Source organism: Trifolium pratense, linkage group LG3 (assembly GCF_020283565.1).
Source record: "Trifolium pratense cultivar HEN17-A07 linkage group LG3, ARS_RC_1.1, whole genome shotgun sequence".
Classification (NCBI taxonomy): Eukaryota; Viridiplantae; Streptophyta; class Magnoliopsida; order Fabales; family Fabaceae; genus Trifolium; species Trifolium pratense.
This window is the reverse complement of record NC_060061.1, coordinates 23,488,133-23,512,970: the sequence shown is the minus strand read 5'-3', so window position 1 is coordinate 23,512,970 and position 24,838 is coordinate 23,488,133. Positions and strand designations below refer to the sequence as shown.

Genomic DNA, 24,838 nt, shown 5'->3' with positions numbered 1-24,838 from the left:
CCCCCAATGTGGAGTAATCTATTTCTCAAAGAAAAAAAAACTTATTTTAAATTTATTTAAACTTTTTTTAAATTTTAGTATGAGATTATATGTAATATTTTAATAACTAACTCAAAACTTCAATGCTATACATACATATAGACAGTAACACACATTTGAAAAAGACATGTTCATCACTTATATAATATAAGCATAACTATAATCCACTTTAACAAACATGTTTTAAAATACATATTGGATTGTATCTTGAATAAGAAAAAAAATTGGATTGTATAAAATAGAGATAAGTTGCTACATGTATTTAAAGATTAATTTATTATATACACGGTTGATGTAAAATTATTTTACATAAATGAATTCTTACAATTCTTATGCTAAATGGAAGTAAGAAAATATTTATTTGCAAATACAAACATGAATGTTAACATATATTGTTTGCTACAAAAGAAAAAAACTAACAAAAAATTGAGCTCATGTACTCAATCAACTTCACCAACCAAATCAAAACTCTTTCTAATTCTTGTAGCCACACTTAACTTGTATTGCAAGTGTCTTCATCACATCTGGGCATCCATCATTACCACCGGTGAAGCTTGCTTTGGTCATTGGAACAGCACAACCTTCTTTTCCTAAGCATTGCTGCATAAAATTAAGTCACAAAACATGTTAGCTAGTGACAACACAACATAAGTTAGTTTGTTTGCAAAAAAGAAATGAGAGCTGTAATTACCTGTTCAACAATCTTCTTGGTGGCAGGTGCATGGCATTTTCCCATAATAAAGCCTCCACAGAAACCAGTAGGATCACCAAAACTTGCAAACTCAACAGCCAAAATGGTTTTTTTGTTTGGGCACTTGATTATAGCTTCTGGAATCAGATTCGCCGAAGTAGGTTTAAGTTCTTTTTTCTTACTTGAGAATTCCTTAATATTGGGAGGGTGATTCTCTGTGATTATACTACATACTGTATCTCTGTTCACATTTAGGATGGCAACCTTATCTGGAATTACTGCCTCTTCCTCCAATATAACAAGCAAGTTGTTGCCTCTTGGTTTAAGGAAAGATCTTGGAATGTGGTACCTGATAGAAAGCAACAATCTTAAAATGGATAGAAAGAAAGAAATAAATAAATAGCGACAAGGGCTGAATCTCAGTGGATCGTGGCACCAAGACCACTTACAATACCCCGTTGTGAGACTCTTAACAAGATTTACTTACTCTGACTGAGTAGGCTTTCCAAGAGGAGAGAGGTAGCTCAACCAGTGACGACCAATGCTTTGGCCATTGATCCAAACCATTCCTTTTCCCATACCATCCATTCCGATAGCAACTGGTTCCCTTCCCTCCGGAGTGTCAAAATTTGTCTGCAAAATTAAAGTATGGAATCATAAATGAATTCATAGGTGTTTGATTGAATCTTTCTACAAACAAGAGGTAACATGTATTGCCAAGGGACTAAAATTGAATAATTTTTTTGTAGGGACTATTTTTAAAAATTCGTAATTTTATAGGACGAAAAACATATTTTAATATAAATAACTAATACCTTGTACCAAGAGAGAGTTGATGGAGGTCCCTTTAAATCTTTCCATTCTACTTTCTTTGATCCCTCCTCAGTGAAAATGCTAAGTTTCTCACCTTTGAGACCAATCTGTACATTGTCCCCAATTCAATTATACATCCGTGATTACATTCAATTAATTTATTTTCTAATTTTTTTTGTCAGTATCTGATATTTGTGTCTGTGTCAGTGCTTCAAAGTTCAGATTGATACCTGTGTTCCCCAACCATTAATAGTGAGATCAATTTTTCCGGAATTCAAACCAAGGATGGTGATAGTCTTCGGTCCGGCATACCTGTGTTCCATGTATGCTCCACTATCCTGTATGTTAAAAGGGATAGAAAAATGTTATTACTTCTCGGCTGATCTTCGGATTATCAGATATTTTTCCTCCAAAACCGGAGGGTTAAGACCAAAAACAAAAAAGAAGGGAAAATGTTTAGTTTCTTACGGGTAATCCTACTAAGCAACCCAAGATAGCTATTTGGTTAACTCCAACCTTGAAACTTACAGGTTTCTGGAATTCAAAACCTTTCTCTTCATGGCTTCCATGATTAGATCCTTAAAACAATGAAGAAAATTATTATAATTACTTGACTATTAACACATCAATCTAAGTACATTGGATTGAGCCATTTCCTTTTGGAATTCAAATTTATGTGATGTGTGCTTACCAATGAATTGTCCATTTACAAAGGCAAGTAGTGAATGTCCAAGACTCAGAATACGAAGAACAGGCGATACGTCATTCTTCTTTGGTAAGTCTTCTGGACCCAACTCCACACTGCATTATATAAATTTTAGTTTCACAAAGTCTCATCTCATTTAACATTCACAAGTGCATGTATAAGTTGTTTCCAGTTTACTTATATAAGCTTTATGTAATAGCTTAAAAAAACGCTTAAGATAAACTCACCTTGTGGTGTACCATCCATAATCAGTGGTGTCCTTAAGCAAGCTGTAAAGTTCTGCAGGAAGTTTTTGTTTGGCTGGCAATTCCGCAGCAGTTGGAATTGGCTCATGAAACACCTCCCACTTGAAATTATTTGCAGTCTTTGACTTCTCGAAGTTTCTTGAATTGTGTTGTGAAGCAATCTGATTATTAAAAGTAGTTAGCTACAAGAACTAAAGGCTAAAAGACTAATGAAATATAAATAAGTTACTTGTAATAGCTTACATTTTGTGTGTTGAAGACCACAGTCTTGCAATCAGGAAGAACGCTGATCGAACGTGGTGGCAAATAATAGTTTGTACCTCTGAATTGTATTGTTTTTGGTGTTTTGGTGTGGTTGTTAGTGATGAAAGCAGCACATACATTACCTCCACCTCCATGCTTTTCAAAGGTTATAATCTGCATATTTTGTAAATTTCCGCTTAGCTTAAATGGTTATCGACAATGACATACATTTCTTCCCTACGGTGGTGCTTTCAAATAGCGGCTATTGCGTAGCAGAATTTGACCAAACTGTTATTTTTCACAATATATATTAACAACATAATGAACAACATTTTGAGAAGGCTATGTAAGATACTTACCTCATGAAACTGGCTAAGTTTCTGTGTGGTAGGTTCACCACTGAGTAGAGCCTTTTTACACAGGTTCACAGCTTTGTGTGCATCTCTCAAGTGACTCCATTTTGGATCTCTCTGCAAACCAAACTCATCAAGAGGAGCTTCATCGTAATAGCGGGTTGTTGTAAAGGCAGAGCTTGTTCTACCAAAATTTGTTCCACCATGATACTACAAAAGTTTCAAATTGAGCTGAGTGAGAAACATTGTGCTTATGATTAGTTTCATCTAAAGAAAATTTGGAATGATAATGTTATTTACCATATAGTAGTTGACTAAAGATCCATTCTTAGAGAAGAAGCGAGCAACGGAGAAGGCAATGTCTTCTGCAGATCTTTGAGATGGTGGATCTCCAAATACTCTATACCTGTAGTTGCAAATTACCAACAAATATATACTTAGAGCGTGCTTCGATTGAATTATTTGAGCTTATCTGGCGGCAAAAGTACTTATGCAAACAACTTATACAAATTGTGATACTTACTGAGCAGTCCAGTTTTCAGTCCATATGGCTGGTTTGTATGGTTTGTTTGGACCTGTGAATGTATCACCACAATGCCTTCCATTGCATGCATTAATCTGCCAAAAGTAATATATCGGCTTTACGTTACTAAATGAAAAACTATGCCAATACAATTATGTAAATAGTCCCTTTGGTTCTTAATTGAGTGAGTGTGTCTTCTGTTAGTAATTTCATGAACCAAACTAACTCACGGAAGACACATTTAAGGACCAAAACTTATTAGTAAAAGATACTTTCGGGGATGATTTTGATACATTCAGGGACGATAGTGACACCGTCTGACATATTCAACGATCGAAATACATACCACGGGATCAGGAGCATCCTTTTGCTTGCACATGACCCATGGAACTCCAACATTTAGTGAAATTGCCATTTTTGCAGCCCATTGAACATAGTTATCTCCATCAGCTTCATAAGCAAGTTGGATATGGTTATACTCATTCTCAATCTGTATTGCATACATAATAAACAATGTGAGTATATATATATATATCATCAAATATAATATGATATTTAGGAAAAGGATCATGTGGAAGAATTATAACCTGTGCTAAGATGATAGGGCCTCCTTGTGGAGCAAAGAGTTTTTCTTTACTCATTTTATCAATAACAGTTGATACATATTCTTTCATGTGTTTCTGAAAATTAAAAAAGTATTAGTTTCACATTTTGTTAATTAAGTTATACATGGAGAACATGTCACTGTGTTGATTACCTTGAAAGGTTCGTTGTTAGATCGGAAAATGATGTCAGGAACCTCTCTTAGCCAATATGGAAGTCCTCCGTGATTCCATTCAGCTTGGATGAAAGGACCAACTCTAAGGGTAACATACATTCCTTTCTCGTGTACGAGTTTAATGAACTTTACAATGTCATATCTGTCTTCCCAAACTAACTGCATATATATTGTCGAACAAACCAAGTCACGAATTAGGACAACAAATTAATCTGAATATATCGATATCCAATAGGTCTAGTTCCAGAAATGATTTTCTTACCTTGCCTTTTTCAGCCTCATGAGCGTTCCAAAACACGTACGTTTGGATTAAGTTTATTCCTCCATGTCTTGCCTTTTCAAGAATATCCGGCCACATCTAAAACACAAGCAATCATCATTTTTTTAATATTTAATATTGTCGTGGTAGTATAACATATAGATAGATAGATAGATAGATAGATAAATAAATAGACAGGTAGACATATATAATGTTACTTGACGAAGAAGTAACATACATCTGGTGTGCTTCGTGGATAATGGATGGAACCAGAATAGAAAAGTTCTCGTCTTCCATTGATCATGAGTGACCGGCCATCGTAAGTGATAGTTTTCGCGCCTCCATGAGGGCCAGCAGAAGCAGCAGCTGGATTGTCGGCATAAACAATGCAGATGATGGAAAGAAAGGTAATACAAAAAAGTTTGAGAGTTAAAGACATATTATTAATTAACATCATGAATTGAATATGAAAAATGAAAGTTGAAATGAGAAGTTATAAGGAAGAGTTAATATTGCTTAGTAGATGTTTCATTTCAATAGCAATAGCAACACTAACGTGAGGTGAAGTAACATATATGTATAATAAAGAAAGGCTCAGAGGAAAATTCGGTTTGTTGTTTTGAATATCAATTGCAAAATCATTGGTTGTGAATAATTTTAGTTAATTGCTTTGTCTTAAGCCAAGATTAAGCCTAGTCAATAGCAATGTGTTTTTGCTTTATACTTCTTTCACTAGTCACCTATTTACGAGGCTTAATTTCTTGTTCTTTGTTCATCAAGGGACTAATTTTAGCATATTGTAACATTTCTATATTTTGTAGGGTACCAATCCATCATTCAATCATTAATCCATGTGCCCTCCCCCACACATATTAGTCCCTATAAATTATGAAGTTATTTTTTTTGTTCTCCATAAAAAATTTACACAATTTAATTAGTCCCTAAAAAATTATTCATAAAGTAATTTTAATCCGTACTAAAATCTGTTGAAATGAAACATGTTGAATTATCCTTTAATTTTTTATTTTTTGAAAGATTTTTTGCATCCATGTTGAAAACATTATAAAAATTCCGTCCACAAAAAATTAGAAATTTTTAATATGAGATTAAATTAAATATGAATTGTTTAAGTGGTTTATATGGAGAGCTCTAGGTCCATCGATCATCATTCCTATATGAGATCCTCCTTCTATGGATACTCTTAAGTTTAATGTAGATGAAACACATAGTAAAATGAATTGTTTCTCAACTTGTGGCAAATTGTTTAGAAATTCTCGGAATGGTCTTATTCAGAATTTTTATTGCAACATTTGCCGCAATAATTCTTGATGTGAAATTTTGTTCATGCTGGAGTTGAATGAAGATAAGGTGTAAAAGTTTTATGACTAAAATATTGGTTGCACAATTTTTTTAAAAGAGTACATATTAGAAACATCTAATTTAAAACAACAAAATATCCAAAAGTTCTAGCTAAAATGGTAAAAAATGGCAAAATTGTTAGGCCAAATGCCATAATCGAGGTCTAACTCCTCCACTTATGTGTATGTTTAGTTTATAATGACTTTGCGAATTCATTTATAAAAAAACAGTTAAAACAACGAAATATATTTGGTCCAATTATTGTTACAAAGAACAACATATTGAAATATCAACCCAAAAATGAAAATATTTTTGTGATTGCTTAAAATCAGGTCACCGACTGTTGATTCACATTGGTTTAGGTATAAATTAATTAAGTTTAAAAATTCCAAGAGATACTTGTTTCTTCTAAAAAAAATACCCTTGACTTTATTTGTAACTAGTAACCGGCCCGTGCGATGCACGGGGTTATAGTAGCCTCATTTATATGACAAGCATGGTTGTTGCCAAGCATGGTTGATATTAGTCAAAGTAAGCTAAAGATAACCATATGTTTTTGATCAAATTGATAATATCATTGATATCATAATATTTTCTACAAAGCATATTCATTCAATGACCTCTAAAAAAGCATGTCTTTGTCTCAAAGCATGAGAGCAAGCTAAAGAATTCAAAAAGTATACAATTTCAATTTTGTTCCACATATTACATAAAAAGTTCCAAAACAGGGGTTTGAAAGATAGCTAGCAGAAAACCTAGAGCATGTAATAGTACTGGCTTTGGTAAAACTTCTTCCGGTTGCCGGATGTGGAAGGAGCATGAAGAGTAGTTCTAACACCAATGAAAGGAGCGAGCTTAAAGTAAATGGTCCTATTGTTGGATGCTTGAGTAACGCCAAATTTAACAACTACATCTTCAGCCAAATTATGCACCTTGCAAACATCACCCCATTGTCCTGAAATCTTGCAGTTGATATAAGGGGCATTGTCAAACTTGAGATCACAGTGATTCCATGTATTACCAAGCCAATCAATTAATCTAAGTTGAGTCTCCTCATTAGGCAGTGCATTTTGGCAGAAACCTCTCCAATAAAGTGTCTGTTGAATAACTAAACATCAGTTTAACGATGGATAAAAACTATTGATGATCTTGTAGCATAAGTAAGGAAACATACCAAAGTCCCACTATGGACATCAGAAATAGTGAGAGTTTTCTCCAGGCTGTGTGCAAAAACTGCTGGAAGAACAAAGTAGGGAATAGGTCCATTTGAAGATGATTCAAGGAAAGATTTCTCCAACTCGAGTTTATGTGGAGGAGTTTTATGAGGATAGGTGATCTCCATACCAGTAACGTGACGAACCCGGATGAAAAAAACAAAAGGACTGATTAACAAAAGAGTAATCCAAGCGCCGGCATTGATGTTATAGAAATCTCTCAACCGAGACCAACCATGAGTGAGATATATTTTTGAATTGTTCTTTTTGAGTACAGATACTTGAATTTGATTCTCGTTGATGTCCTGTAAAAAAACTGTATCACCAAGATACTGCCCAACAACACGTGCATAAATTTCTGGTAGCTTCCCTCGATTCTACATCATAACCACAATATTAAGAGGAAGAAAATGGAAAGGGCTTTAAATTACCAACAAATCAAAAAATATAGACCAGGTTAGTTTACTCTAATAGTTGGCTGAAATATTCACAATATAATTGCCAACTTATATGAGAATTAAATGTGGCAATGAAGAGGTCATTAGCAAGATTGAGTTTATCCAAATTGGCAATTTTAAATGGCTTGTCTAAAATACTACACCCTGTATTATTTCACAATATATAATGATCAACAAAGTGACATGTATAGACCAAGTTAAGTAAATTTGAGATCATTCAAGCATGATATATAATGTATAAATGTCCTGAGTTCTTATCTACTCTACACAATAATCAGAGTATTAACATCAAGTAAATGAAAAGACCATGAAATGTTTGCCAAGGCAAAATAGATAGTTCAGGCTGATAATAGACATTATTAGACCATTCAAGTTTAGTATTTGAAAATGTCTCAGTTATAATCACATTATTAAGAGCAACAGAATGGAAAGACCATGCAATTAATAACAAAGCAAAACAGACAATCCAAGCTGGAAATAATCAATCTGGCAATTAAGAATATCTTAAACACCCTCACAGTTTTTCTTAACAATTTACAATTCAATAATTGGTTCCCCCAAAACATCCTAAAAAAACACCAATGCTTACCTTCATGGGATTGTACTCCATATATGCTGTTCTTGTCATCATGGAGTAAGGACGAATATCAGGATGTGTCTTGTCGTACCGATGGTTCATATCTATATAATATAAAAGTTCATCATAAAAATAAGAAAGTTATGAAAATGAAAAGTGGAAGTCAGAATATATACCAGTATTTAATAGCAAGTATGGATTGTATAGATCATAATCATGGTTTAAAACTAATCCAACCAGTACCCATGGCAAATGAAATTATTTTAACTGATCATAAGATTTTAAGGATACACTAAACTAAAAGGACTATTTTATTTTATTATAAAAGATGGATGAAGAAGTTATTTTGGTTGTTTTTGAGGACCATTACCATTGATAATAAACAAAACAAAGAAGACATACATGCAGTCACTATTCAGATGGTAGGTCAGTGTATATTAAAAATGCAAGGAATGTAATATATGGAATAAGTAGAAACATTAAGGGAGGAACACTAAAATATAATTACAAACTAAAAACATACATAGAACAATAAATTAGCAGTGAACACTAAAATATAATTACAAATATAATCTCCACATATCAAAATAATAAACAAAAACATATCTCATTAAGCTAAAAACATACCAACCGACGGGACCAACCTATTTAGTTTGTTAGCTTATATTTCATGGATTCTACCTTAAACCCTAAAGTCAAAATTGTTAGATATACCATGAAAATAAACATAATCAACAACATTCACCAGCAAGATCATAAATTTATAGCAAAAACAAACGGGAAATAAAACAACAGATGGAAAACCTTTAGATGGTTTGCTGTAACTATCAGCATCGTCACCATTTGCAGCACCATCACGAGCTTTGGCATTCAAGAAATCAGCAAGAGCTCCGGCTATGTCAGGTAGGTTGGACATGTTCTGGATGACTCTCGCAGATGGGATTCTCACCGGAAGGATGAAATATATTCAAAACGGGGGGAAGATGAAAAAAAGCTGTAATGTAGGTGTGAGTAGTTGAATAGGTAAAGAGTACCTAGATCAATTTGCTATTCAATGTAATGATTATAGCACACATGGTTTGTTTTATTCGATAATAATATAAATCTGTTGCATGTAGTACACCTGGTTATATTTCTTGTTCTATCACAATTAAATAAACAAATAATTTTTGGAAGGTCGCCCAATTTTTGGTCTGTGAGTCAGTTGGTGAAGTTTTTGGGATGTTTTTTTGGACTTATTTATTATATGAGTGTTATTTATCTTTTATAATAATTGATTTTAAGTAAAGTATACAATGATACGACAAATAGTAACGACTGAGTGATATCGAATATAATTACATAAGCATTCAAATCTCGAAATATTAATAGAAGTTATGCCGCGAATATATGCGGTCGACATTTGGAAAGACATTCATTCATATAAAATATAATAATGATATATAGCGAGAATCGGAGCTAATAGTAATTAGGAATAAGTACATTAAAATCACAAAAATCCGGGAAAAAAAACTACTAAATATTTCGAAACACTTCTTTGTAAACGACATTTCGAGTTGTCCCTAGATCTTTGTCTGCTTCATTAGCTATTAGTATTTTCAACCCCTTATCGGATGTAACTCTTGATAGCGCAACATACAACTGTCCATGAGAAAATATTGGTTGAGAAAGATATACCCCGACATGTTTGAGTGATTGACCCTGACTCTTGTTGATAGTCATAGCGTATGACACACTTAACGGAAATTGCCGGCGTTGGAATCTAAAAGGGAGCCTCTTATCGGAAGGAATCAACGACAATCTTGGAATGAAAACTCGTTCACCAATATGGCTACCAGATATAATTATTCCCTCAATAACATAAGTCCCCATTTTAGTTACTATCAACCTTGTCCCATTGCACAATCCACAAGATTGATCCATATTCCGCATGAGCATAATTGGAACTCCCACTTTTAGCCTTAATTTATGATTTGGTATTCCAGAAGAAACAATGGTATTTAGGAATTCAGGTGTATGCACATCGTCAGGGGTATTGACCCGGGAAGTGTCATTGCAAGGAGAATCATAACTCAAGTAAACTTTTTCCTCACCTGGTACGATATTCAAGATGTAGTCATTTACACTATCAACAACCGAGTTCCTTGGAACCAGAATAGCCCTGTCACGGAAAAAGGATGAGTTATTCATATTGTCTAACAAATTTGGGTATGTACTCTTTACAATATTAGCAAGGGGATCGTCAAAATCATCAATCAACAAATCTTTTGGAATCTGCACAGTGATACACTCATCATCCGCATTTCCAATACTCCCATCACCAATTCCCAAGATCCACTCCGAAAAATGTCTCCTTCTATCAATTTCTGAATTTGTGCATCCGGCAAGGAGTCTCATGTTAGTTGTCAAAGTAAGAACCTCACAAAAGGACCAGAGTGGAGATGAATTTATGGCAGAATGAACTATCTCATGTCGTGTACCTTTAGGTATTACCGGGAGTATCTGGCGAAAATCCCCACCTAAGACGACAACTTTTCCTCCAAAGGGAAACCGCTTCTCTTGCATAATATCCTTCAAAGTACGATCGACGGCTTCGAAACAATGTCGGTGCATCATAGGCGCCTCATCCCATATGATCAACTTGGCACGATGAATTAACTGCGCAAGATGATCTTTCGGACCTATTTGGCATGTCGAATATTCGTTGACGTTTAGAGGGATCGCAAACCGTGAATGAGCAGTTCTACCTCCAGGAATTAGTAATGCAGCTATACCACTTGATGCCACGGTTAGGACGATCTCACCCTTTGACCTCAATGCTGCTGACAAAGCTCTCCAAACATACGTTTTTCCCGTTCCCCCATAGCCGTTTAGGAAAAAAAAACCCGGTTTATCTTCCTGAACCCTTGACATTATCCTATCATATATCTTTCGTTGCTCAGTTGTCATGGTTGACATTAACTTACGATGCTCATGAGCAAGTAATTCAGTATCATAATTTAGCTCATCGTAAATCAATCTATTCCCTCTATCTGGAACTAATCCGGCATCTGGTTGTGGCATATCAGGAAAATCATTGAAGCTCTTGCCGTTACTTTGCAATAAAATTTCAATCTCCGCTAAAGTGTAACTTTTCAATTGGTCTGAAGTCAACACCAAGTCTACAACAAAATATGAATTCAAGTTGTTATTGCTGTAGAAATGTCATTATATAAAAGTGAGGGAACACAATTAAAGAACACAAATAACCTGGTAGCCGGAGTAATCGCCGCTGGCGATGCTGTATATCATCGCTCAAATGCTCCCATGTATTGTCCCAAACAAAACTGGGTCGATGGAGCTGCTCTGAAAGGAGCATGGCTACAAATAGCCTCCGTAAAAAAATACCAGTACCCCAATAGCTTGCCTCCTTGATTGCATGAACAAACTCCCTATCATCATCCATAAGTCCTAGTGCAAAACAGGCATCCTTGAAACTGCTATATGTAACATTATTAACTGTCTTTAACTCATCAAACGAAGTTGGCCCCTTGACATAGTTCAAAAGTGTCCTCAAGTAAAATCTTTGCCCGGATCCGGGAGGAGCAAAGTGAATCCTTCCAATTGAAAACCCTTGTTTGCGTGGAGTCCATCGTCGACCTGACTTATTCCATACAAATCGAGAAGGGAATTCGCCATATGTTAATTGGCGTGCTTCTGGATATTGTTTATTGGCCTCCATCCATGCTATGAATTTAGTACATTTAGCATATGGTTTATCAACAATATCTTCAATTGAAGCATCATCAGGAAAAATAACAGGTTGCTCATCCTCGAGGTGAAAAGTTAGTCGTTCAACAGATGGTTCCCTATAGTTTACATCAAATACAAAAATCCTCCAGACAGCTTCACATGCCGACAGATAACGACAATCGTAATAGGTCTTTATCTCATCAACAACTCGATCGCCATCTCCTTCATTCGAACCACCATAGAATCCAGCGGTTACGCGATCATGTCCTTTGTTAACATACTTGAAAAGATACTTTATGGATCGAGATTGGTTGCACCATTCAACATTGATGTGAGCATTGTACTTCAGTAGCAATTTTTTGTTATATGGAACAACAAACCTATTGTCAGCAAAACATTCACCCTTTTGAACATATACACCATTGTCCCTCCTTCGATACACAGGATAACCCTCGGAATCAATGACTGTATTGCCAGCAAATTTTTTGGGAAAGTATTTGGCACACCTGCCCTTCTGCATACAAGGAGATTTCTTATTCTGTTCACCACATGGATCATGGATCATGAGTGCCGACACAATGCCAAACAACTCTGGTTCTTGATTGATATCCGGAATCTCAGCAGATATTATTTTATCTATGTCGGCTGGCTGAACAATTTTATGTATTTGATGAAGGAAAACCAAAATGTGAGCATGTGGAAGACCACGCTTTTGGAACTCAATTGTGTAAACTACTGAAACACAAAAACAAACATGATGCTAAGAGTTTTGAAAAGGTAATGCACAAGAACAAACAAAAGGAAAAAAAGTCTAATTGAGTTTATAGAGTGTACCTGCTTTAACCTTTCCAAAAATACTCCCTTCCTTAATGTCTTTTATGAGTTGGTTAAGTTTAATCTTAAACAATCTACTTATCAAGTCCGGACGATCTACTGGTCTAAGATTGTGTACTTTCAAAAAATCAACGATTTCTGGCCACTTATGGTTGCAAGTAAAAGTGATAAATATATCAGGATACCCAGCCCAAGCACAAATGGCCATTGCATCTTGATAGTTTTGTATCATGTATCTTGCTCCGCCAACAAAACTTGCGGGTAAAACTATCCGTTTTCCTGTAGTATTTGCATCACAATCTCCATTAAGAATGGCTTCTGTTAATCCCTTATACATGGAGGACCTCAAATCTTTTTGATGATCTCTCATGTATCTCAATCGATCGGATTCTATTGTACTAAAAGAATCAACCAGAAATTGATGAAACAATCTTCTAGAAAAAACAATTGTGGACTCATCTCTACGTCTCTGTTGGATTCTATAACCAACCCACTCTAAGTGAGTGATGAACTGTCTTTTCCTCGCAGACTTGCCTGGTTTATCTCTGAATTTAATGTCTCTCCTGTATCCATCCTCGCCTCGGGGGAACAATAATGGATACTGCAAGGGCCAATAAGCTGGTTCGAAAGTGGATATGCGTTTCAGAAGTCCAGATTGTGTTTGAACAATGACATCTCTATCAAAGTCAGCGGCATCAAAATCACCAACAATCAAAGCAGCAACTTCGGAAGCAGATGGCAGATTATATCTTCTTCCGTCACTACCTCTCTTGCCCAAAATGCGTAACTTAACCGTTGGAGTTCCTTGTGAATGAATGGTATCCCGTATGATGGAATATGTCCGGACATAAGGATTACCGCAATTGTTCAGAGAATATCTGATACCTCTAACAATGGATGATCTCAAGCATGTGGAATCATCTGACATGCTAAAAATCAAAAGAATACATTAGACAGTAATTAATAACAAAAATGGCTAATATGTAAAAGCAACTTGCAATAGTGAATTACCCAACGGCGGCCATTCTATTAGAAATCTCATTATCAGTGTCGTATATGTACAACTGGGCGAACTTAGGTGGCTTCTCTGGCAATGGAAGGAGACTTCCGATTAGATGATAATTTTCACCATTCAATACAAAAGCAGGAGGTGCATTCCCATTGTTCATATCGGTGTTGATCTTGCCTCCCATAGATGTAAAAGCAAACATACTATTGAAAGATCTTATATTTTCAAGAAAAAATTTACTCCTACCATCACCACCATGGTACAAAGAACGTAGTGGCTCAGGCAAAGGGCTGTAAGATGCAAGCTCTATGTCCCCCTGGCTACAACAGAGTGTAAACTTCAAGTTTTTCCTAGAACTATTCTTCAAGCGTTCCTCATACCACATAATTGCGCCACAATCTCTACAAATACAATTTGGCTGACCGATATTAAAATATTCGGCGGTAACCGCTGCGGATATTGTAAACAACAATATATCAATCAAGCATAAATTAAAGCAAAAGGGAAAGAAAATGGAAGACTAAGGTAGGAAATAAAGCAATACCATAATGAGATTGTGTGTCAAACTGCAAATCATTGTTTGAGTTAAATAAATCCTCGTCGTCTGCAGTAGCACATAATCAGATATATTAAAACTAACATACCTCTCACATCATCATACACATAGAAAGAAAAAATGTCAAGATAACAATACCATAGTTAAAGGGTATATCAGTTTGTTCGGAATTAGTTGTACACATCATTTCAGATACATGGTTGTAGTAATGAGCACCTGCAATGAAAGAGTTGTGCTATGAAGTGTTAACCTATTTCATAATATAATGTATAAATACTTTAAGTTCCAATCCATTTTCCACAATAAAAATGAAACTGATAAGAGAAAAAAGTGAATTCATCTAAAATACTATACCATATACTATTTCACAATATATAGGAGAAATCAAAAGTAACTAAGAGTCACAGATTAATGATTGTCTTTATACATGCAATGATCCAAGTAATACCTGAATGAGATGGTATATCCAGCTGTTCCATGTTAGATTCACAGCTCATGAAACCATCAATGACTGTAGAGTGAAGTGAGATATCATTGTTGTTACTGACCATAACATGCAAAAGAAATAAGGCAAATATAGAGTCATACCTGAATTAGAAGGTATGGCAAGTTGTTCAGTATTAGATTCACAAATCATTAGATCAGGATGGACTGCATATTGAAGTGAAGTATCACCACCTGAAACTTATTGTGGTATGATCAACTATATTAAGAGAAGACTGGCTAAACAAAATCTCATCTGTATAATGGAAATAAGGGAGGCATAAAGATTTATAAAACTTCATTATCATCGTCCAACACATGCAATGAAAATAAGGAAATCATAAAGAACTACCTGAATCATAAGGTACATCAAAATGCTCGGTATTAGATTCACACATCACTTGATCACCATCAATTTCACAGTGAAGCCATGCATCATTGTCTGAAGTAATCATCATCAAAAGGAGTAATCAGAACAAAATTACATGTAATAATTAATCACAAACCATAAAACGTGTAATGAATCAATACCAATCTGATGATCCACTTGATAACAGTTTATATTATTTGAAAGATCAAATCTGTTAGTCATGACACTCTTACAGACTAATAGTTGTTAAAGAATATATGATATGTATTGGATAAAAATATGAGTGGAAGGAATACAGTATATATAGAAGTAAATGCATGTAAATTATAATGTGCTCTCTTACTGTATTTCTTAGATGGATATTGATAATTATATTTATCCATCCAATCATATATGGACATGTGTGACAACTTAACTTATTGTTATAGGTCCTACTTTTTTTATAAGAAAGACTATTAGGAAGCAGATATTAACCATAGGATAGTGAAGCGCAAATATGTGTCATGTACCTTAATTCAAATAAACTAAAATCCGTACACAAAGTGAAATGTAAGAAACAATAATAAAATGGGACACAATCATGAACAGCAAAGGAAATTTATTAGATAGTAAAAGATACACACTACATTGATGGATGCCATTATAAAGCATCTACTAAACAACATGAAAGTACAAACAAACTTATTAAAATGTTCCAAACACACGAACAAATAGTAGCACTACAACACATAGTTAAGAAACTAATTCCAATCCAGCATGATTGTAGACATGTTTTATCAGATGACTAATTAGAGTCCTTGATTTTAACAGCAGACAGCTTAGTTTCTTTTGTGGGGATAAGCTTGACTCCACCAATTTCAGCAACTTCTTTTCCCTTTGACTTGTTAGTTGGTGGATCAACTGAACCAATTAGAGTCACATCATCCTCACCAAGTTCAATAGCCCTCTGGACAGTTGGCTTCTCAGAAGAGGAAGGACCACCTTTATCAATGACAGATGCATCTTTGATTGTTAACTTACTGGTTGGAGTCTGAACTGAAGTAGAAACCTTGTCATGGACATTATTGCTTGACTCAACTCCATCAAGTGCAACCTAGAGATGGTCATTTTCAAATGGCTGGTTAATAAGTCAACACATGTGTTGATGTTCAATTGAAATGTAACTAAAGATACCAAAACCTTACCAAAGGACTATGATCCCCCAAATCACATACAAATTGCTCAAAGGTGGTATCTTCAACATGGTCATCCATCTGAAATTTAAACATAACAATCAATTTAATATGAGTGAATGACAAAGTAGATAATGTTCAATCCAACATTGATGGAAGCCTACTTCTATTCCATGAAGTGCACAGAAACTCTTTATAATATCCTCATCAGCAGTCACTTTTTTCACAGTATAAGCACGCCAATTACGATACAAATTGGCGTCAGACACCTCAACCTTGAATAGCATTTGCTTATTGATAAACACATCAAGGGCTTGTGGATAAGCAGTAGAGTTAGGATCCTGTATAGATAAACAAATAAGGCAAAAAATCACTCAAGTAATATAGTTAACAAACACATCTCAAATTAAATAGAATAACTAAAAAAAAAATTTACATTATTCATAGAGTCTAGCAAATCCTGTGCTGTGAGCCCTACAACCTGGAAAACCACACGATCGAACATAACAAAAGTAATGGAACCTGTATTATCAATCACTTGGAGGTTGACCTTGTATCTGCAATACACATCAACAATATTAAGGATATGTCAATATAAGTGTGAATTGTTTTCAATTCTGTTACCTTGGTATGGCAGTTCTTGGCATTTTGCACTTGTCACAATATAGTTGGCCTGCAACAAAACTGATCCTAGAAGCACACTTAGTACAGGCTTGGTAAAACCAACCAGCATCCATATCAAACTCACAAGCCCATGCCAAAACGGAACCATAGCATTTCTAGTTTGAAGAAAAGAAACGTGAACGTATAAATAAGTGAATAGAAAAGCAAGACAACCAAAAACAAAAGGATAGCTGATTGTAACCTCAGTGGATTCAATGAGATCCTCGATTGTCATCCTAGGTGTTTGCAATAAATCATCGCCAATACTTAGTAAAGTTGGTCCAGACATCTGACTCACTACTTGTGTTAATTCCACATTCGCAACATTCATTCTATTGTAAACAAAATAAAATAAAGAAGTAAAATTATGCAGTTGACTAAATAAACACAACCAAACATACAGAGAAAAATCAAAGCCAGCATAAACACCTTTCTATATAGCTAGCAACCTCAGGCATATCAGCATTTAAGAATAATTTTGAGCCATAGAAAGAATTGGAAACTCCCATTGAACCTGAGATATGGTTGTAAACTAAATTCAAATAACATAGTATAAAAATAAGATGAAAAAAATGTAAATGATGTAAAAATTTGACTGACCAAAATATCTCTTCAATTTGCACATCTGAAAGATAAGTATAACAGGAAGGGATGGATCATTGCTATCAAGGTAACGTTGCATCTTCTCAGCATAATCATCCCACAAGGTACAATGGATTCTATTTCCTCTACAAAATAAACACACAAGACAATAACTTAATGCACAAGACATCTAAAAACTGAAAGGGTACAGTGCACAAATTAGAACAGGCCAAATAAACATACTCTAAATCTTCGAGAGTAGCATCCATGACTTTACTTGTCTTGCCATTTTTCTCAGTTTCTTTCATGGCATTCTTCTCAACAACATGACCAATAACATCTAAAAATGTATTTAAAAACAAAAACGTATAAAGGCAATAACCCAACAAATTTACTTGTACACAAACTAAGTAGCATAATCAATTAAGGATATAAGATTACCAAGGATCTGATCCTCTTTAGTAGAGGTGAGAATTTCATGAAAAGGCATGAAATTGAAATGGTTTGATGGTATTTCAGTAGCTTTTACTTTAATGAGTTTAGTACCACGCATAAAATTGAGTTTATGCTTATGAGGTGTGCTTTTGAAAGAAGAGTCATTCTTAGCAACCATGAACCTTTCCATAACATAAGCAGCTCCCTCCTCAATGTCATCTTTGAACTGAGCTAGCAAATCTTTCCTAACTGTTGCATATATCTTTCCACACTGCACATAAAAAGAGGATTAGGAAAAATAGGATTGAGAAACAATCACTGTTTTAAACACAATGAGAGAACATACATCCTTGTCAAGAAAAATCATGTGGAGAGCCCCATCTTCAGTAGGATTAGCACGATCTGGGGTGGACCACAAATTGATCACCCGTACCCTGAGTTGAAAATCAATTTTTCCACTGGTAATTTCAGAGATCTTTGTCATTTTGACATACATGCCTGTCAAATAAAAAAACAGGATCAAGATTGACAGTTAGAAACTAAGGTACAAAATAGACATGGAAAATTATGGTGGTAAAATGTTTGTTGACCTGAATTAGTCATTGTAAGGAAGAAGTGGTAAAAATGTGCTTGTTGGGATCAATAGATTGGGTAAGTTCTATTTATAGTGAACTATTTGGGTTTACATGTAAAATGAAATACCTGCATGACAGACACATGGCAATAAAGATGGATTTAAGCAATGATGTCAATCTGGCAATTAACTGGCCAAAATAAGTATAGCTAGGGTAGTAGAGGCGTGGGTTATAAGAGGAGAGGGACATAGGGAAATAATTTATACTGATAATCAATAATCAACAATCAATTTAAATATACTTGATTATGTTTCTTAAATTGGAAGAAATGAATTAGGAATGAGATCAAACTCGTATAAAATAAAAGGCTGGCAATGGAATTGCATTAAATTAAATACTTAAAAGAAAGATACAATTCATTGATCATTAAACAAATTACATCCACAAAAGTTTAGCAACTACATAGACTATTCAAAAGTCAACCACAAGAGACCAAGAGTTGCATCATAAAGGATGAACAAAGGACATTTTCAAGACAAAGCAAGCAAATAAATTGCTGATACAATGAGGCAGTAACTTCTTAATGCTAGACTAAGGATCTAAAATAAGATAAATAGTCTCATTGTTAGCATCTGGCTGAGCACCAAAAGTAACAGTAGAACCAACAGTCAGTCTCCTTGCAGCAACCAGTCTACTCCACTGACCACCAATCTTGAAATGTTTGCATGGAAAAGTCACGCTGATTAAACTGCAAGACCAAGCGTTTCCGTAGTCATCAACCAGTTTGATAGAAGTGCTTGCCTGATGAAATGCATATTCTCCAAACCCCTCATATGGTAAAAGCTGCAGCATTTTGTATGAACCAAATTTAGATTTAATCAAAATATCAAAATACACGAAATGTTATCAAAATTAAAGTTGAATAGTGTACCAAATAACCACTGGAAACATCAAAGTAATTCAACGTTTTCTCAAACGATGCGTCGAAAAAACGATCATCATGGGTGTATGATAGATCATCGAGATTGTCCGACAAATCATCAACAAAATAAGGAGGAACATGCAGCCTATCAATCATCAATCTCATTGGAGGTGCGAATGTTGGGATCGTGATTGGGCATTGAAGTCTATCATGGATAGTAATTCCGAAATGCCCAAATCCCGAATAAATAAGCACGATCCAAGCTCCGGTACGTATCTCATAAAAACTCCTCACAGAAGCCCAACCACGAGTAAAATAAACATCGTCGTCAATCTTGTCGACTAAAACTTCCAAGTGATTATCTTTTGCATCAACTAAAGTTGCAATGCGACATATCTCATTACCAAAATCATCGGCAAACATTTTTGGAAGCTTGACAGAACCCTAGCAAGATAAACTAAATTGATCAGTAAAAATAACTTAACGTAGAAGTTAACACATTTACTTTTAAGAAATAAATCAACTATCCTCACATGGTTAACATTGCATTCCACATAATAGGTACGATACCTCACCCTCATGTCATTCAAAAACTTTTCCTCATTTGTTATGGGACAAGGATCCAAAGGAGCTGTAAAAAAAGTTAATAATCAACATCAATGTTCAAAGGAATAGGTGAAAAAATACAACAATGACAATTAGATACCTCTCAAAGAATGTAAGGCAATGGTGGTTTCAAGAGTATTGTTTGCCATCCCTGTATTGGTGTGAACGTATGTAATGATATTTAGAGTTAAGATGCCAAGTTTCTGTGTCATGCAAACACACGTAAACAAACCATATATATAGTGATATTTAGAGTAGTTAAGTTTATTGGTTTTGATCAAGTGATAGGTGGAGGTTTAGGTCATGTAGTGAAATCATTATAGCAATGTAAACCGTGAAAAAGATTTGTTGAGACTATTAGTATTCTTTGTACAGCCTTGTAAGCAAGTAATTTAGTGTGTGCAGGGAAATGAATTATGGTTAATATCATTAATTTGAGGGTAAATTACAATCAATCTGAAGATTATATGAATTCTCTGAGGTAGTTATTGTAATTTTTATGTCAATTCTAATTCAAATAGAATGCAAGATAATTAGATCTAAATGTAGTAATTTGTAAATTACAAAAATAGATCATACAATTTAAGTATACATATATATATATATATATATATATATATCAGAAAAATTCAATAAGATGCATAAAATGAGTATTGTTTTGGTATGGAGCGCAAGACAATGATGAAAGTGTGTCTTGTTAGGCAAAAAATAGGAATCATAGGATACTAATGGCATGTAACCTTGTTATAGGGTAGCTGTTAACATATCACATGCGTGATCCTCTAAGAAATCAAATGGATGTTTATATTTCCAAAGTACTTGCAATGAGTATGGAAGCAAAGCAGTTACAATTGTATTGGCTCAATGAAGCATAGGGTATAATTATGACAGTAGAACCTAGACAACCTTTGCATCTAAAGTCACTCTTTAGCATCTCATTGGGCAAAACGGAGGTGATGGATATTATTAAGAAGCTTCGATTTTGCATAAGTTGCAATTTGGACAGACAACCACACAAATTACAGCAAATGTTGGTCACCCTAACTAACAATATATACAGATGGTAGTTAAACCAACAAATCAAGTGATTATTCAATGCTGATTCCAGCTTATAAAGCAATAATGATCTTACAGGATTAAATCCCAACAATGAAATTTTAATATACTAAAGGACTATTGATAATAAAAAACTATGAACAAATAAGATAAGTGTATGACCAATTAAGAACACAGGTTCATGATATAGTTTACCAAACCTAAATGGTTTTCGAGGCATCACAACTGAGAGGGAAACTCGGGGTAGCTACTACATTTTTTCCAAGCGTTTTTTGCAAATGGCCTAAAATTATGAATAACCATCATAATTTAAAGAGAAAGTCATCAATAAGCCTGAAATAAAACATAGGGAGATAATCAATCAGACTAATGGATTATTAACTTGTATCAACTGTCAACATGATTGCAAGGTTAAAACGTATATGATCCACATCGCTCATTCATCCACACACAAAACAGCAGATGAATATGGATAAAATATGAGATGACCCACTATATTTTTGTTTTCAATAAATGAAGAAATATACGCAATTGTTGCGTTAGTTGAACTCATTCGATTAACAGTTGTTGTTATACACATAGTTGGATGCATCCATTGTAGAAATGATACCCTGAATCAACATCTAATCTGACTGGCGAAATTGCTAAATTTCAATCAACAATGAACAGGGGAAATGGATACTCTGTATGGATAGTCCAAAGGATTGACATATACTTATTGATGCTATGAGGCAGGTATAGGGAATGACCAAGGTACTAATTAATATAGATTCAGTTATCTCTACCCCGAGGTGTTAATTAACATGTAAGAATATAAGGATTAACGGGGAAGGTATTTTTCCACGCATCCAAGACTCCCACACCATTTATATGCAAGAATCGTATACTTACATGTTAAGATATTGGTGATCATATCTAAATGAGACATTTATTAAGTAAGAAACTTTGTTAGAGTTATTTTTTTTGATACTTTAATACCTCTCCCACCATTGCTAGTTAGAGTGCATCAAAAAAACAACATTAAACTGTAACTTGTAAACCAAGAAACTACTATATATGTGTTAATGGAAATTCTGTTGTTATGAATGAAGCTTTGCCCTTGCCGTGATCAAGGAAAAGGAAAAATCAACAAAATTTGACTCAGAAACAATTCCTAATTTGTAAGAATTATGGACAATAGAGACTGTAAAATAGAAAAAGAGATTAACGGGGAAGGTATGAGGCAGGTATAGGAAATAGACTGTAACTTGTAGACCAAGAATCTGCTAAAAACAACAGCAGCATATGAACTGCCTCAATGAGATACAGAGATAATTTTTTGTCAATTATTAGAATATAACTTGCAAGTCTAATTTTATTAACACATGCAGTTTCACCCTCCCTCTCCACACACACCCACAATCTTATGATTTGTAAGGTGAAAAATACAGTCTTCATTCAAAATTCAGCATCCAAATTATATAGTATTAATTTAGAAGAAAATTAACATATCAAGACCATACAATATCCTATTAGCAGGAGCAATACCCGATAAACATATATGGTTTAGAAAAGAACAATAAAGATACAATTCAAAAACATAGAGTCAAAACATGGACTGTCATTGGAAGGTTCATTCAAAATCTTAGACTTACACACAATGTCATATTCATAGAGAACACACAATCCAAAAATTACACACACATAAATCAAGGAAAGGCCACAAAATATTGCTGGGAAATATATAGGGGTAAATAGGAACCATCACTGAGAGGATAACTGAGAGTTGTCTCAACTCCGATCTGAGGATAGACACAGACATACACAACATGATTCCGTGTAGGCTCGTTAACAGCAAAACGGATTTTGTCACCCTCTGATAAACAATGTTCTCTGCAGAAATCCTTCCAACGTCCAAAAACCTTGCAAGCTAGCTCACCATTAGAATCCACAGTAAACTGTATGCGACATGGATAACGACACCCAGTATGATCAACCAACACCACTTCATTGAAAGTAAATGCGAAGGCAAATTCACCAAAGCCATACCAAGGCAACACCTGTGTAAAAAGAACAATACAACTAACAATCAGCATAAAATTCATTGATTATGTTTACAACTTAAAAAATTAAAGTATATACATACCAAGAATCCAGACTCAACATCATATAAGGTCAATTTCTTAAGGTAAGAATGGATAAAGGAACTTGATAACACAGCACCATTTGAGGATGATTGGAGACATACAGATGGCCCAGCGTTGGCACTGGCAATGTTGTTTTCCAACATAAACTTGTGTGGAGGGTCATGGGAAGGATACTTAACATCAACACCCCATCTTGTTGTAAGACTTATAGCAAGAAGATTGGGATTAACATATGTAAAGGTTAGCCAAGCTCCAAACCATATGTCATAGAAGTCCCTAAGAACCAACCATCCTTGCTCAAAAAACATCTCATTAGATGTTGTTTTCAAGACACGAACCTGGATCTCATTATTATTAGGATCCTGCAGAATGACACTTGAACCAATCAAGTCTCCAAACTCACGAACAAAACACTTAGGCAATCTTCCTAACCTCTGTGTACAGGGAAAATAACAAATCTTATATTAAAATCATTCCTCTAGAATACTAAGTATTACATGGAATAAGTAAAAACACTAACATATCACACAAGTTTGGTCAAGTATTACCATGATAAACATAAGAACACAATCTATTTAGAGTCAGCAACACATGTTTCTATTGGTTTCAGTACCAAGCTAAAATCATGTATCAACAAATCAATAACGAACATTAAAATATAAAGAAACATTGAAGTATAATTCCAGATACACTATTACCACCAACCAATCTAAAGACAATATTAGATACATACAATTTTCATGAAGTAGGGAATAGCTGATGGTTGTCATTACAGTATAAAAGCATCAATACAACAAAACAACTAACAAATTGGGAAAATATCATCATCATCATCATGATTTATTTGCAGCAACAATGAATGGATCATGTCCCTAAACAGCTTAAGCACAAAACAGTCACAACGCTCAACATGTAAATTGAAAAAAAAAAAGAGCATAACAAAAAAGACATACATTATGAGGATCATATTCCATATGGAAGGTATGGATGTTGCTGAGTATTTTGTGTACGCATGAACCTTGAGCTTCATCGATTTCTTCCGCAGATTCAACATCTAGGTAAGTTGCGCAGTTGATGAAAGAGTGTCTTGTGGTATCCATGTTATGAAAGAATAATCTTTTTGGATGGAAAAAAATGAATTTGGGGTGATATGGCTGAATGACTGTAAGGTAGAAACATTTAATGAAGAGAGAGTACGATTTTGGTGAGTGAAGAAGAGTGTAGACAATAAGAAGTTTGCTTAGTCCCAAGAAAGAGGTACAGCCAATAAGAGTGGCTGAATAGGAATGATTACAAAACATGATATTAGAAGGTTTTAGAAGATTTCTTGTAAAGAATGTTATCATTTCCAAGAAGGAGTCATTGGATGTAGAATGAATCAATGAATCGGTATTGGGTGAATGGTAATGCATAAATGCATAGATGTATAGATACAGGAATCTAGGCTTCTTGCTGATGA

General features: G+C 34.6%; 4 protein-coding genes across 4 annotated transcripts; all 4 read right to left on the bottom strand.

The window, feature by feature from the left end:
• Nucleotides 1-278: 278 nt before the first annotated feature.
• Nucleotides 279-4,749, bottom strand: LOC123913071 (beta-galactosidase 13-like). Its single transcript, XM_045963671.1, has 16 exons — nucleotides 4,654-4,749; nucleotides 4,371-4,550; nucleotides 4,201-4,293; nucleotides 3,960-4,103; nucleotides 3,614-3,708; nucleotides 3,391-3,496; nucleotides 3,097-3,300; nucleotides 2,738-2,911; nucleotides 2,477-2,655; nucleotides 2,235-2,344; nucleotides 2,012-2,121; nucleotides 1,774-1,881; nucleotides 1,546-1,650; nucleotides 1,218-1,363; nucleotides 731-1,079; nucleotides 279-639 (listed from the first exon to the last, which is right to left on the bottom strand). The coding sequence occupies exons 1-16, from the start codon at nucleotides 4,747-4,749 to the stop codon at nucleotides 514-516; spliced, it is 2,325 nt and encodes a 774-aa protein (XP_045819627.1). The 3' UTR covers nucleotides 279-513.
• A 5,024-nt stretch (nucleotides 4,750-9,773) lies between these two features.
• On the bottom strand, nucleotides 9,774-18,697 carry LOC123914810. Its single transcript, XM_045965984.1, has 20 exons — nucleotides 18,685-18,697; nucleotides 18,441-18,592; nucleotides 18,101-18,365; nucleotides 17,903-17,999; nucleotides 17,280-17,409; nucleotides 17,039-17,193; nucleotides 16,851-16,971; nucleotides 16,579-16,755; nucleotides 16,427-16,495; nucleotides 16,058-16,335; nucleotides 15,404-15,453; nucleotides 15,225-15,314; nucleotides 15,068-15,128; nucleotides 14,838-14,977; nucleotides 14,528-14,605; nucleotides 14,378-14,437; nucleotides 13,836-14,283; nucleotides 12,825-13,753; nucleotides 11,508-12,725; nucleotides 9,774-11,419 (listed from the first exon to the last, which is right to left on the bottom strand). The coding sequence occupies exons 1-20, from the start codon at nucleotides 18,695-18,697 to the stop codon at nucleotides 9,774-9,776; spliced, it is 6,177 nt and encodes a 2,058-aa protein (XP_045821940.1).
• Nucleotides 18,698-19,260: 563 nt separating this feature from the next.
• On the bottom strand, nucleotides 19,261-20,346 carry LOC123914809. Its single transcript, XM_045965982.1, has 4 exons — nucleotides 20,298-20,346; nucleotides 20,167-20,222; nucleotides 19,601-20,035; nucleotides 19,261-19,512 (listed from the first exon to the last, which is right to left on the bottom strand). Exons 1-4 carry the CDS (start codon nucleotides 20,344-20,346, stop codon nucleotides 19,261-19,263), a joined length of 792 nt encoding a protein of 263 aa, XP_045821938.1.
• Nucleotides 20,347-23,415: 3,069 nt separating this feature from the next.
• On the bottom strand, nucleotides 23,416-24,479 carry LOC123914808. The gene is made up of 3 exons (XM_045965981.1): nucleotides 24,333-24,479; nucleotides 23,481-23,813; nucleotides 23,416-23,439 (listed from the first exon to the last, which is right to left on the bottom strand). The coding sequence occupies exons 1-3, from the start codon at nucleotides 24,477-24,479 to the stop codon at nucleotides 23,416-23,418; spliced, it is 504 nt and encodes a 167-aa protein (XP_045821937.1).
• Between the last annotated feature and the right edge of the window lie 359 nt (nucleotides 24,480-24,838).